Source organism: Dermacentor andersoni, chromosome 8 (genome assembly GCF_023375885.2).
Source record: "Dermacentor andersoni chromosome 8, qqDerAnde1_hic_scaffold, whole genome shotgun sequence".
Lineage (NCBI taxonomy): Eukaryota > Metazoa > Arthropoda > Arachnida > Ixodida > Ixodidae > Dermacentor > Dermacentor andersoni.
The window spans coordinates 130,418,251-130,433,292 of NC_092821.1; the positions used below are offsets into that span (position 1 = coordinate 130,418,251).

The following is a 15,042-nucleotide window of genomic DNA, read 5'->3' on the forward strand; positions in this document are numbered from 1 at the left end:
TCAGAAATCGAACAATTTATTCAGTACCAATATATCAACATTCACACATATAGCTTCCTGCGATCAGAGGGCCGGTTGCAGAGATATGGAGCGTCAGTTCTTTTCCGTACAGGCAACGCACATGCCTGTCGGCATGTAAATTACGTTCACGTATTTGTATCTAAAATATATATAAAAAGCAAGAAATTCGTATTATATTTGCTTGCATTCGCACCGTTAACCATTGCACCACGACTGTGAATGCATATCGCGGCGCAATTAAATTTGCCAAGAGGAACGGTCGCGAGACCCCGTCAACCCGTTTTGATGATGTGGAATGGCGGTGCAACGGGGCTAGTGCTTCGAGACTGGAACTCGGAAAGAGCGGCGCCATTATTCGGCCAGCGTGTCCGTGATCATGCACGTCAGGGACTGGCTCCGGAAAGTGGGCGTCGCCGGAGGCACGCACACGGCCGAAATGCCGGTCATGGCTTCCGGGTACTCGGCGGGAAACTTGTAGCTGTCCTCCAGCTGCAGGTACACTTCCGGTCGCTTGATGGGCCCGTTGAGCACGCTGCTCGTGCCCCCGATGACGTAGATGTTGGTGTCTGCGAGCCAAGCAGAAAAGAAAACACCCCAATATAATCTTCACTGTGGCCTTCGCGCATGCATATCAGTTCACCTAGAGCCGATCAGTTGTATTGATCATTAAAAAAGGTGTGAACTAGACCAATACAAAGCTGGACAAGTTGGTGTAGGCTTAATTAAGGCGAAGCAGGCAGACAATGAGAATACAGAAAACAGTACAACTTCACAGATGCCTTCACGCATAAATATCAGTCTGCTAGTCAGCCGATCAGATGCAATGGTCAATGAAAGGAGTGTTTCAAGCGACTGTAAAGCTGGACTAGCTCGTGTACGCTTAGACTAGGAGAAGCAGACAGACAACGAGAATATAAGACGATAAAATTTCACAGTTGCCTTCGTGCATATACATATCAGTCTCTTGGTCAGCCGAGCCGATGTAAACGCGCGTCAATGAAAGGAGTGTTTTAAGCGAACAAAAGGCTTGAAAAGTGGGTGCAGGCTTACGTTAAGAGAATCAGGCCAACGCAACATAAACGTGTAATAAGTCCCGTTCTTCTCAATGACCACGTACTTAAATTTAGGTGCATGTTTAAGCATCCCCTCAGGCACATCAAAAGTAACCTGCGTAGCCCTCCACTACAGATGAACCCACTTACTTGCCAAGTCAATAGACGCATCAGTCCATCAGCCAAGTAATCACACACACCAATGCTCAATTAGTAAGCGAGTGAATCAACCGTCCATTAACTCAATTCATCAGCAAACAATCCAAGTCACTCACTCAACCACTCGGTTAATGAACGACTCAATCAGTCAGCCAGCCAGTGATTCACTGCCGATGATGCATTAATCGTTCAATTAATGAATCAACGATCGCACAACTAATGAATGAATGAATAAATATACCAATCGCCGATCAATCACTTAATCAATCTACAATAAACTCGCTCATCCACAAAACAAAACTACGAGCTAATTCAACCGGCTAACAAATCACTTAATCAGCAACCGCCAACTATAACGCCCTCAAGTGAATCAGTCGATCCATATAGGAGTCAGTCGATCGATCGTCCAACGAGCCAACTCACTCCCTCCGCGAGTAAATGCGTTAGCCGCTCGCTCCACTCGGCCATGCAGTCCCGCGCGCGTCTCACCGGCCACGGCGACACCGGCCGCGTGTCTCGAGTGCACCGTGCAGCCCACGTGCGCCCACCCGCTCGGCTCGAGCACGTCCACGTCGCGCAGGCTGACCAGCGACAGCCCGGGCTCCGAGTTGTCGTAGCAGCCGCCCACCAGCCACAGCTTCTCGCCCAGCGAGGCCGCGGCGGGGAACGCGCGGGGCTTGGGCAGCGAATGGCCCTCGGACCATCTGCGAGGGGGGGACAGGGGTGAACCCATCGCCGATCAATCAATCAATCAATCAATCAATCAATCAATCAATCAATCAATCAATCAATCAATCAATCAATCAATCAATCAATCAATCAATCAATCAATCAATCAACTTTATTTCCCTTGGAATAGGACGAGTACGGGACTAAAAGCTTGAGCAGCTTGCCGAGTTCCCGACCCCTTTACAGTTGGCATGATTATGAATATAGTGTTTTGTGGCGCAAAGGCTGAGTATGACCAAAGAGCGCCAGGCCGATGGTAATGAGTTCAGAGTGAAGCGATAAATTACGAGCAATGGATGGGACGGTGCTGTAAACTGGCCTAAAAGGCGGTCGCTGTAGAGTGTGCAAGAGCTACACGTAATAAAACCATGACAATGACTATGAAGCGTGCCAAGGACGCGAAAGATACATTGTTAAAGAATTACAATGTGCTAAAATTGGTCACACGCTAAAAACTGCAAAAAGCACTAGTGCCGTACCACAGCCCTTGAGGCACAAGGACCTGAAGGCGCGTGCTATACACGGACTCCTCGTCGTTGCTCCCATAGTTTGGCGTAAGTGGATATTCACCAGTGTATATATATTTGCATGCTATTTGACAAGAGCTATTAGAGCTGCGAAGGCCGTTGTAATGTGTAGGTTAGATAACCGGTGGGCCATTAGAGTTACGGAGTGTGGTGCCAACGGAAGGGAAGCGCGCATTCGAGGTCGGCAGAAGATTAGCTGGGGTGAAGAAACAGGGAAATTTCCAGGTGCAAGTTGGAACCAGCCAGCGCAAGACAGAGGTAACTGGAGATCGCTGGGAGAGGAATTCATCCTGCGGTGGACATAAAGATAGGCTGATGATGATGATGATAATGGCGATGACCAGCAGCAGCGCTAAAGTTTGCCGGCTATGTACTCACTCGCCATGATATGCTCACACTCGTCGGCCCTTCACGTTCTTAACTAGCGCCCGCTTGTAGTGCCCAACGGTCACTCGCGTTTATAGTTGCCTCCATTCACACGTACTACCTCACCCACTCACGTTCGTATTCGCGTCAGCTCTTTCTCTCTCATCAGCGCTCACTCATCGGTATACTTACGTCCACTCACATTTGCCGATGGTCATTCCCGTTCTTACGCACGTCCACCACACACTTCACCGATCGCTAACGCTCTATCTTACACCTGTGAAATTTATTCTTTATTCTTTATTAAAGAATTACCCCGCATTGCCCGAAGGTGTTATAGGAGGGGGGTTACAGGAGGGCAAAAAAAAAAAGAAATCTTCACTCGTACAGCACCCTTGCTCTTCACACAGCTGATTCCACTGCACAAGAGTTTTGATTAAAAGGGAATTTGCTAACAAGTTCGTCCTGGCACGGTACTGGCAGGTTTTGAGAGAATGATCATTACGCCTAGAAACATAATGTGGTTGTTTAGAATATTTTCACTGCTAATTTCAGGCTTATTGTTAAATGTGAGAAATAGAAAAAAAGTCTCAACTTTTTCCGCCGAGAGGAAAGCAATTTCCAATTGAATTCGTGTTTCTTTCCGTACAACTTTCTCTCCGTCGATACCGCCCCAGGACAAACCTAGCAGCTCGGTTTTGTATTTTTTCTAGCTTATCAATCAAGTTATTTTGCGCGGGGTCCCAGACAGCACACGCGTATTCAAAAATTGGGCCCACACATGTCAGGTAAGCAGTTTTTTTAGGTTTGGCTGTGAACATTTCGAATTCCTCTAAATAAAGTTGAGTGACCTTCCAGCTTTTACAATGACGTCATACACATGAGGAGTTCAATGTTATTCAATGTACTCCTGGGTGAATGTGCCCACTTATGACTGCGACTGAGCAAATGTGGTGTTTAGAAGCAGAGCAACAAGTCTAGGGCTTGATATTGGGGCCCGTGGTGGCTACACTCCTCAAGGGGCTAAGTGTCAAAGCTCGCGGGTTCTCGGATTTCGGGCATTCGTTGACGCGTACAGGCAAAACCGTTTCGAAATGGTGTCTGCTGTTAGTATTCTCATTCCAGATTTCTGAAAGCTGTAATAAATGGTTATGTGTCGCACAGACTCAAGACCCTTTCTCTCTCCTATGTCACATCTACGACATATTGCGTTCTACGACGCAGCATGACTATGATTCACGTGGGTACCACGTAGCCGTGATTTCACGGCTCTGTGAAGACGTCGTTACTGCATGCAATTGGACAGGAGAAAGCAGGTTCTATTTCTGCGAGTGTGCCGAACAAATTACAACGTAAGAAGAAACGTTCGCGTAACGAGCTTTCTCTGAACGTTAAAATAAACAACTACGCGGTCGAGAATCACTCCGATGACTTCCGCTAGCTACAGCGTCTTTGATTGAGCTCGGGGACGTAAAATACCATGCGTCGTCAGTGGCTGCCGACTCACGCGTGCGTCTTCGGGTCGTAAATGTCGACCCTGTCCACGGCGCGGTACAAATCGTCCGACTCCGGTACCATGCCGCCGACCACGTAGATGACGTCACCGACCGTGGCGCACCCAACGGCCATGCGGGGCACGTCGAGGGGCGTGCCCTCTCGCCACGTGTCCGACGCCGGGTCGTACTCCTCGGTCGATGCCACGGCCCTGTGTGGGAAGCAAGAACGCGCAGAGCGCACGGAAAAACAAGATGGTCATAAAAAAAAAGAAAAACCCTAACAGCAGGACACGCTCACAGTCACCACTAAGCCCTCTATAGACACTTGAACTGCGTGACTGCGGTGAATACACGAAAAGCAACTCTCCTAGATGCGCCCAAAGTCCATACGCAGGCCTTTGCTTTTGATCGGCTTATCGGTAGAAATAAGAGATGTTTGTAGATTTCGCGGAGAAAGTCAGAGAAGAAAAAAACAGAGTTGTTTCGTTTTCTTCATCCCCAGCTAGTGCCCTGTAGCTGGAAAATCTCTATCTAATATATATCTCTGTCTGCCTATCTGCTTGTCTATCCATTTGCCAAGAGGCAAGAGGAGGCCGTACCATTCACGGAGAAATTAAAAAAAAAAGTTTTGCTTTGTTTTCCTTCATCGCAAACTGTCACACTGCAGCTTGGAAATATGGTCACGTTGCAATATGGCAAGAACTATTAACCTTAAAGGAAGCGCAGAGTTTCAGTCCGGCATCTTCGCTGATAGTGCGTCGTCACCGACACTCAGTTCACTGCGACGTCCTCAACTTCCACAGAAGCGCCAAAACAACAGAACGGCTGGATTTTATGCACGTGGCAATATCTGATATGCAATCTAATCTGTCTACATGTGTTTACCACATATAAAAGCGTGTCTGTAATAGCCGTAAAAATCTACGAATGCGAGCTCGTGTTTTAAGCAAGCAAGCATGTGCAACCAGTTCGCTGCCCTGTCACGTGTCTTGTCACTTTCCTCATGTCCTGACCCTTTCCTTTCTTTCTTTTTTTCTTTTATTGCTCGATAACTTTGTCAATATGCTTCAAGAGAAATCTTCTTAATTTTGATGCCATATGATGCATGCTGCATAGACATTCCATGACCCACGTCATTACGCATATAGGGCTGAAACAAACAAACAAATAAACAAACAAAAAATGAGGGTTAAGTAATTATTTTCACCGTTTCCAATTAAGCCAGAAACGTGACAGTTTTGCGACACATTACATTAACATGGCCCCCATTCCCGCTAAATGTAAACTTTGTCTAATGCAGACCTCTTTCGGGACATTGGGAAACGTGGCTGCAGACTGCGGTCGCGAGTGACAATTTCGAACAGGTATTTAAGAAAGTTTCTGCAAAAGCTTTGTTTGATGCATAAGCATTTAACCTTGCGCGCAAATTCCTCTTAGTGGTCAGTCCAATGTTGCTAAGTTTAATCTTGCTGGAATGTGTAGTTATGCCAGGGGTCCATGCTAAATTTTGCGATGCTCGTAAAGCTTAATCACATCCGATCAGAAGCGCTTGAATACGTGATTCATTGCACATGCCGTAACCAGCCTAAGCACTTCAAATTTTGCGTGCGCGTAACGTGCACCTTACTTTCACCAAATGTAAAAAAAATTCTGCCTTGCTTAGTTGCCCGAGTAAATTCGAAGAAGCCACTACAAACCTTGTCTGGCACATGAGAATAAAAAAAACTACGGTTCAGTAATTATTCGCGACGCTTCTAATAAAGCCTGGAACGTGAAAGTTTCACTTAACATTACACTTAACATACCTCTAATCGTCATTAAAATTGAAATTGGTGTCCTATGCACTTGCTTTAGTACTCTAGGAAACATTGCAGATTGTGGCAGTATGGCACCGTGGAACGCTTTAATAACTCTCTACAAAGGCTGTAATTAACTTGCACACATTAAACATTTATCGTTCACAACTCACAACATGCGTCCTACTGCAACGAAATATGAATACGGCGCCTCGCACAGCTGAACGGGGAGACCAAGTAAATGCATCTACATGCCTCATATAACGCATAAGAAATTGGTGAAAGAGTATTTAGCAATATTAAAAGCACACAATTAAGCTAGATGCTGCAAGCTTTTGGCACACGTCACCCATAAAGCGGCACCATTTCCTTCAAATGTGAAATCTTGCGGTTTATGGACCTGCTAGAGAAGTGGGGAAGCTTTCTTTAGGCGTTTAATAGAAAACCTATAAACGGGCCGTAAACGAAAGTAGAGCAATGCTTATCCACGTCTAATTGACACAAATGCTTTAAAAATAGCCTTCATATCGCCCCTAAAGTTCCCCAGATTTACTCAATATACTTCGCGAATGATCTTGTTTTTTAAAATTTTCAGAAAAACCATCAAAACGGGCATATAAAGTCGCATAAACATCATCACTGTAATACAGTCGTTTGCACCTGCTGGCGTATTGTTTGAGCCCCATGCAGTTCAAGGGGGTTCAAGGGGGTACAAGGGCGGTACAGTCCCCGTCAACCCTTGTATTGCTTTTAGACTACATCTCCAACATCTATGACGGGAATTCAATGAAAAAATGAAGTAATGAGTCTAATGCTTCGTAAAAGGGTTTTCGCTTCGTCCCCTTGCCAAGCTTCCTGGTCAAGATAATTAAGGCCCCTTACAAAAACACCGCAAAGAGCAATGGAACAATAAATAATAGGCGCAACCTCGAGAGACGGGAAGAAGAGCGCTGTGTATCAAACAGTGACAGCCGTTATTCTAGTCGACATTAAGAGAAAGAAAATGGAGCTGGGCAGGCCATGTAATGCGTAGGGCAGATAAGCGATGGACCATTGGAGTTACAGATTCGGTGCCAAGAGAAGGGAAGCGCAGTCACTGACGGCAGATGATTAGGCGGGGCGATGAAATTTAGAAATTTGCCGGCGCAAGCTGGGAATCAGTTAGTGCAAGACAAGTGTGATTGGAGATCGCTGGGTGAGACCTTCTCCCTGGGCAGTGGACATAAAGATATGATGATGGTGACCATGGTAATGATGATGATCATCATGATCAAGATCATCATGATGAAAACAGTTGCTCCAGGGCGAAGCGCCCCTTCTGTCACCTGCTGTTCATCGCGATCATAGTTGGGCCACGCGCGGAGCTAACCGTGCGCACGCTGGCTCTCTGGTCACTGCGTCGCCACGTGGTGTAGCAAAGCTATATGCACATTCGTGCTTGGTTCCTCTCGACAACAGGCTGTCTAAAAGCAGCCCTCGTGCAGCGCTCGTGTCGAGGAGGCGGGAGAGAAAAGGGGGGGGGGGGGGACATCCGCGTTAGCGGTCCAGACTGTGTTTCCTTTTTTAAACCCGGAGGGAGTTATTAATAGTCTAGTTCGTTCCACCGCACCTGTGCCTGTCTGCGACGCGGATTGTCGGGCAGCACAGAAAGCCCTCCGAAACCGCACTGGTGAAAAACAACAGTGAAGGACTGAGTGTGCTACGACTCAGCGAGGTCGAACGCGACAGAGGCTTCACAGGAAAATATATAGGTGACTTGAGGTGATCACCAGTGGCCCAACTGGTGATCACCACTGGCCACTGGTGATCACTTCAAGTCACCTATATATTTTCCTGTGAAGCTGAAGATTAAGCCTGAAGCCTGAAGATTAAGGAAGAAGACAGGACAGGCGCCTGTCCTGTCTTCTTCCTTGTGATCGTCTACAAAGCGCATCCGATCTTTCCAAATTAGCCGAACTTGTTGGCATGAAGACCCAATACGGCAAACATTCAAAACATGACACAGAAGATTAGATTAAATTATGGAGTTTTACGTGCCGAACCCACGATCTGATTATGAGGCACGCCGTACAGTGGGGTACACCGGAAATTCGGACCACCTATGCTTCTTTAACGTGCACCTAAATATAAATACACACATACCTTCGCATTTCCCCCCCATCGAAATGCCGCCGCCATCATCGGGATTTGGTCCCGCACCTCGTGCTTAGCAGCCCCAACGCCATAGCCACTAAGCAACCGCGGAGGGTTGGACAAAAGATTAAGGAAGACATCCGTATCGTCAATTCTTCTTATCCTTTCGTGCCGTTCTTTTGTGCTGTTTGCCGCATTATGCTGTTTTCGTAAGCTGATTGTCCCAGCCCAGGCGAAGACAAGGCCCATCGTCGGTATGTTGGCTCCAGGCTGAGGCTTCGCTTGTTCGGCTACTGATCACTCGCAAAGTGTGCACGGTCAGCGCTGCGTTGTCCCTAGTTATCCTATAAGGTATGGTTCTGAGTGCTTGATTTAGTTTCACTGGACATACAATTCTACAGGAGAAATATGAGATTCAGAATAGTGCAGTTTGTCGCATGGCGGAGCATGTTGACCAAGCTGTGCTTTCCCAGCTGAGCAAGCGACCAGAAGTCCTGCCAGAAGTCCCGCTTTCGGCTTCTAGCGCCCAAATCGAGATGTAAGGTCACTCACTTTTCTATATATAGAGAGAAATGAATAGGTCGATGATATGATACGAGCGTTCCCTTTGGAAGTGGGTGATGGCTTTAGTGCTAGCAGGTTCCTCTGCTTTGTCACGTTCCCTACTGTTTCTCAAGATCGAATGCATCGGGCAGGCCAGCTACGTCCACTGTCGGGTAGACGACAATATATTTCTCTTTCGTGAACCTTACTACACATCGCAGGTTTCTGCAGAACTGACTCGCCATATCCTCTGTCCGTGTACTTCGAGTTGTCGAACACTTCAGCGTCGCACTGCCACATGCAGACCTTCTAGATATAGCTCGGGTGAATCCCCAAATTGCCAACTTTGCTTTTGTACGTCTCCGTTTTTTGTCGTTTCCCTACTTTTCTTCCACCAATCTTCCAAGCGCCTCTTACAAATCTCTATCGCGGACATGTTTACTTTTCCACAGCTCCCGGTGAAACCAAGGGCTTCAAGGAGGCCAGTGGTGCCTAAATCGACCGCTGGGCAGACGTCGTCACATTCTAATAAAACATGCTCCATCGTTTCTCTAGCTTCACCGCAGCAAGCACATGCTTCTTTCTTCTTATATCTCGCTCGATAGGTGCGTGTTCTAAGGCATCCCGATCTCGCTCACCGGACTCACCGTCCGGTGACTCACCGTCCGAAGCGACCCCTGCCGCCGAAGACGAAAAGCTTGTCCTGGTAGCACGCAGCACCGTGCGCCGCACGACCCTGCTTCATGTCGGCCTTCCGGCTCCACTCCATGGTGTCGATGTCGTAGGCGAACGTGGTCTTGCAGGCTACCAGCTCGCCGGACTTGCGCGTCTCTGGATCGAACCCCCCTATATGGGAAAGGCGGAGCCCGCACGGAAAGTAGAGCTTTTAACAAGACTGGTACGTAAAGCAGGTTAAGCGGGTGCGACATCATTTTGCAAAATGATGTACACTTTCATATAGCAGAGCCTTCGTATAATCAAGAAAGAAGGGTCTTAAGCGTGAGACCCGATTCTCGCCGAAACCGAGAAAACGTGGTAGCAGCTCTCATGATCAACACTATATACATTTACAGTTAAAACTCGATCTAACGAAACCCGATTTTACCAAGTTCCCGATCTAACGAAGAAAGTTCCATTCCCCGGCAAGTACGCATAAGGTTCAATGTTGTCATCAACCCGGAATAGGAAACTAGCTTGATTAAACACGATTTAGTGAAGCTTTTTCCAGAAATAAATGAGTAAAAAGAAAAAAGGTGTGATTTCTTTCTAATTTTGACGCAGACGGGTTTTTCTTCGAGAGTGAGCTCTAACGCTGTCGCGTTAGAATATCTAGACAGCCTAGTCGCGGCTCTAGCTTTATTTGACGACGCTGCACGCCACGCCCATGCACGGAACAAAGAACTCGGCAGTCGATAGCGTTCTTACGTACCAGACGGCGCTAGGGGCTGCGGTATTCGGCCTCCCCTCGCCAACGTTTTAGACGCGCAGGAGGGGGTTAACGGCAAATAGTACAATCCCGCGGTACCTTTTGGGTGTCGCTACGTTACAATTTTAGATTTCGAAAGACCGAAAAATCCTTACTCGATTTTCCGAACTTCTCGATTTAACGAAATAATTCGAGCGTGGTCAACACTTCGTTTAATCGATTTTCAAGTGTATATATCATATTTATACGTATGATATTTATAACTTGTACTTTTTAATCAAAGCGCTAATAACTAATTTACATTGCACATGAGCGCGAAAAGATATTGCTGTTGATACAGTTTTATACAATTTTCTTAAAGAACCTACTAGGGCTGTACCTGTCGTACGGCTTTTCCGGCGATTATTACTAAAGCCCACTTTTTAGCAAGCATTTTAACTAGAATGTAGCACCATTTCAGTGCGGACTTCTAACTCAAAGCGGGTAGCATAGCAGCGACCGGCAAAACACGACGTCTGAGATGACCGGCGCATGTGCCGGTGGTCTACGCATGCATCTACATATGCATCTACGTATGGACGCTCGCTGTTGGCGGCTGATGTGAGTTGCGCGAGACTTCTGCGGATTTCCGCGGGCGCAATTATTTCTCTTCAACGCAGCAATCTGATGGAATGCAATCAACAAAATTATAAGTAAATACTAGTACTCAGCTTGCCAAAGCAACAAATGGGCTAGCCCAAACGTCTTATAGTGGGAGAGGAAGATCCAGGTTAATTTCGACGCACGGATTTCGCTCGTGTGCCCTTATAAAGTACGGCATAAGTGCGTTGCGTGCTTCCCCCCCCCCCCCCCCCCCTGTCAGAAAAGGGAGAGGAACCCGCGACCTAATGCTCATTGCAGCCGAGTCATTGAGCCACTGTGGCGTGCGATAAAACGAAAGATGCGATGTTCTCCATAGAAGGGTGGTCTCACAATCTAAATATATGCGATGATTATTTTGTTCGTGCCCCTGCAGTGCTTCAAGAGGCGCCACGTGGCAATGCCATCTTACCGGTGACGTAGACGACGTTCCCTATGAGCACGGCGGCGTGGTAGCTGCGCGGCTCGGGCATCATGCCGCACAGGTCCCAGCGGTTCTTGAGCACGTGGTAGTGCAGGACTACGCGTCCTGTTATTTTTCGGACACCAGACGGGAGAGAGTGTGAAACGCCTCAAGTAAACCCCCGCTGGAAAACTGTTCGAGCTCACTTGGCTGCTGCACTTACTCATTCCTTGTCTATTTATTTAATTAATTAATTATTTATTTATGTGTTATACATCGATAGATAGCTAGATTCCTTGTCTATTTATTTATTTAATTATTTATTTATGTGTGATAGATAGATAGATAGATAGATAGATAGATAGATAGATAGATAGATAGATAGATAGATAGATAGATAGATAGATAGATAGATAGATAGATAGATAGATAGATAGATAGATAGATAGATAGATAGATAGATAGATAGATTCCAGACAGTCTCCCGGCGGAACATTGCTGTAGGGGAGGAGACAGCATTTAACAAAATGAGCTGTTCAACGTTTTAGGATAATTAACACTGTGGTGCAGATAACGATTGCATTGTAAGTGTTTAAGTGCGCAGTACCGTAAGACGGCAAGTACGTCAGCGAAAAAAGAAAACCTTGTAAAACTATATACCAACTATCACGTGCTAAAGCAAATATATAAACAGGTTACGTCCTGTCCGTAGACACATTACAGTTTACGGAGTACCGGAGCAAAGATGGCACCATCTTGTGCTGCTGATGCTATCTAGAGCACGGAGATTCATAATTGCAACAACTGTGTTCTCTTCTGCTGGTGCAAATAAGTCGGCAAAAACAATCATCAACGCACGTTGCGTTTATTTTAATGCGAAGCGCTCCCATCATCTTGCCGGACAATTTATGGCAGGTAGGTAGGTTACTGTTTCGAAGCTTCTCCAATAAAGAGCTACATATTCGGTGATGCGATTTCAACCAGCGTTCCCCAGTGCAACAGCCTGATGATGTGCCCATCAGGCAACAGACGCATGAACAGCCCGAGGGAGTAACAAACTTGGCACACTAGTTCCCGCGTGCGAGATTGCGCTTTCAGATGGTTGCCGCGCGTAACGTTGAATAGCGTCGACACATGGAGCCTAAAATGTGGCGGCCACGACGTGTTCCCGGCTCTGTAATCACTTCCGCCGCTTCCAATCCGCAAAAGCATAGCCTTTGAGATCTGCTTCTGTCGCGCTGTGGCGTGGATTCGTACACCCCCTATTTCCTTCCCTCCTGAGCGAACACTGTTGTTTCCCCTCCCTCCCTTTGGTGATAGCTAGCCCTTTTAGACGTCATGTGACAATGCACAGCCTTCGGTATCGGCACTGCTTACCCAGTGAACTGCCCTTCAGGACCGGCCCCCGACTTAACGGATCAAATCATAACACGTCACAGCCGCAGTACAACAAATTAGTCAAGCCATCCTTGTGCCGCCGCCTTGCCCGGGTGTTGTAACACACACGCGCGCATGTGTGCAACGTACTTCCCTGAACAAAAGCATACGGACGAGTGATTTCGCGATCAAGCCGATATTTATTTCTCCGCCTATGAATCTAGCTTGTACTTGAGGACCGCAATCCAAACATATGGCATGGATATTGTGGCGCAGATGTCTGTAATTTGAGTAATATGGTGCAATGTTGATGGATTTGGAAGATCTCTTACTTACTTGCGTTGATGCCACTGAATTACAAATCAATTAAATTTTTTTTCCATGAGCCTGCGGTCCGTACACTTTTGCCCGACTGTGTCGATGCCGCACCTCAAAAAAAAAAGAAATGATATGCTAGATAGTTAGCTATCTGCAAAATGTTTCCAACATTAAATCCCACAGTGTGTGGGGTCTGCATACCTTTTGCTCTTTCTTCTTCTGCGAAAACAACGATGAAATGCAAAAAAAAAAAGATTCGCGCCTTTCAAGTACGATCAATATTTATATTAGGACGCGACAAACAATGCCGTAAGGTTATGTTAGGTAAGCATCCGTTTCGAGAGTTGTCGAAGCACTTGCCGTTGGCATAGTTGAGTGGATCTCTCGGGTCGAGGCCGCCGAAGGTGACAATGACCGGAAGCGTATCATCCTGCACCTTCTTGACCCTTCTCAGCTTCCGGGCGAAAGCCGGCAGTCCGCTGGCATCACGCAGCCCCAGCATCTCTCTGCAATGTTGTTTTGAATTTAAGGGGCAATGCGCATTCAGGACCGCTTATCTCTCAAGCTCCATTATTGCAAGTGTGGACTCCGATCACATATTTTTCTTTTTTATTAGGATACGCCTTCTGGTATTTCGTATATTATTCGTCACGTTCTAGATTAACTTACAGAATTACATTCTGCGATATTACGCGTCAGAACCGCAATCTAATTATGATGCCACGCAGTTTTGGAGTGACTCATGATTATTTTGACCAGTTGGCGGTTCCTTTAAGTACACGCCAAGCAGGGTGAACGAGCGTTCTTCCGTTCTGCTGCCACTAAAGTGCGGCCGCTGAGGTCAGGATCGAACCCGGATCGAACCCTGATCGAACTCTGATCGAACCCACGCAACGCCATAGACATTGAGGTAACGCGGCGGGTCTGATTTCTAGATGACTGCCTGGCATGTATAGCGTAATCTATTATACAGGATACTGTGGTGCAGGTGTCTGTAATTTGAGTAATATGGTGCAACGTTGATGGATTTGGAAGCCCACTTACTTATTTGCAGAAACTATTTTTATCTGTGAGTTAGAAAAGAGATCATACATACCAGACGCTTTCTGTGTAATTGTATTGACGTGCAACTTGCGTTTTCAACTGGAAAAGGCACCTTTTGTAATGAAAGCTTTCTTTCTTCCTTTCTTTCTTTTTGGCGCCGAAATGTGAATTTATATCAGAGAGAAAGCTGGACCTTTTCGCATACTTCCACGATGCTCAGAATTTTCGTTCAGGAACCAGATGCTGCTCGGTGCGAGAGGTGCATTCGTGCTGCTATATTCGGAAATTTTTGAATGTTGTTGCCAACTCGGTTGCGAAAGAGTCTCGTGTAATCAGATTGCGTGCGCATTGAGAGCGCCGTTGTACTTTCTCGAGTGTAAGCCCGCGCGAGCGATTGCTCTGGAATGCACTGCGATAGATGCCCAAATAGCAGGCGGACTTGACCCGTGAGGTCAGATCAAAGGGGGAGGGGGAATTCTGTGAGACGCTTTGAGTGGCAGAGTTCCTCCCCTCTCCCTCCATCCTTCCCTCCCCTTTGTGAGACGCTTTGTCAAGCACCCGTTTGCCTACACATCAGTGTCCCTGACAGCTACGCATTCGTTGTCACAATAAAGCAACGCTGTTTCCCGGAGGATCTCTCAGAAGCAGAAGCAGAATCAGTTTTATTGTGTTGTAAGAAAGATTCCAAGATGTTAATATACGGAAGGAGGTCCTGAAGTCAGAGACTGCAATGGGACCTCCTTTAAAAACTAAATGTAATAAAACACAAATTACAGCAGTTTCAACAAATCGTTAACATGGAAGAATTACACGTTTTAGTATGAGTACCATGACTGAATAATTACACGTGCATAAGTAAGTCACATAAAAAATGCACAGTAACATAATCTCGTTGGTGACTAATAAATTAACAGCGTAAGTGACATGACGTACATAGCCATAATTTGAAGAACTCGAATACATATGTGCTGTATATACATGCTGGAAGAAAGTGTCTCGTGTATCGATGTGAA

The 15,042-nt window shown here is 46.6% G+C and overlaps 1 protein-coding gene across 1 annotated transcript in view; it reads right to left on the reverse strand.

Moving 5' to 3' along the window:
* Nucleotides 1-15,042, reverse strand: part of LOC126525664 (beta-scruin-like) — a 37,235-nt gene continuing 22,193 nt past the window's right edge. The window contains exons 11-16 of the mRNA XM_050173578.2: nt 13,346-13,491; nt 11,300-11,416; nt 9,485-9,668; nt 4,362-4,559; nt 1,722-1,936; nt 1-587 (exon numbers count right to left, since the gene is read on the reverse strand). Of these exons, the coding sequence (XP_050029535.1) occupies nt 373-587; nt 1,722-1,936; nt 4,362-4,559; nt 9,485-9,668; nt 11,300-11,416; nt 13,346-13,491 (1,075 nt within the window). The 3' untranslated portion in view covers nt 1-372. The remainder of the gene's footprint in view (nt 588-1,721; nt 1,937-4,361; nt 4,560-9,484; nt 9,669-11,299; nt 11,417-13,345; nt 13,492-15,042) is intronic.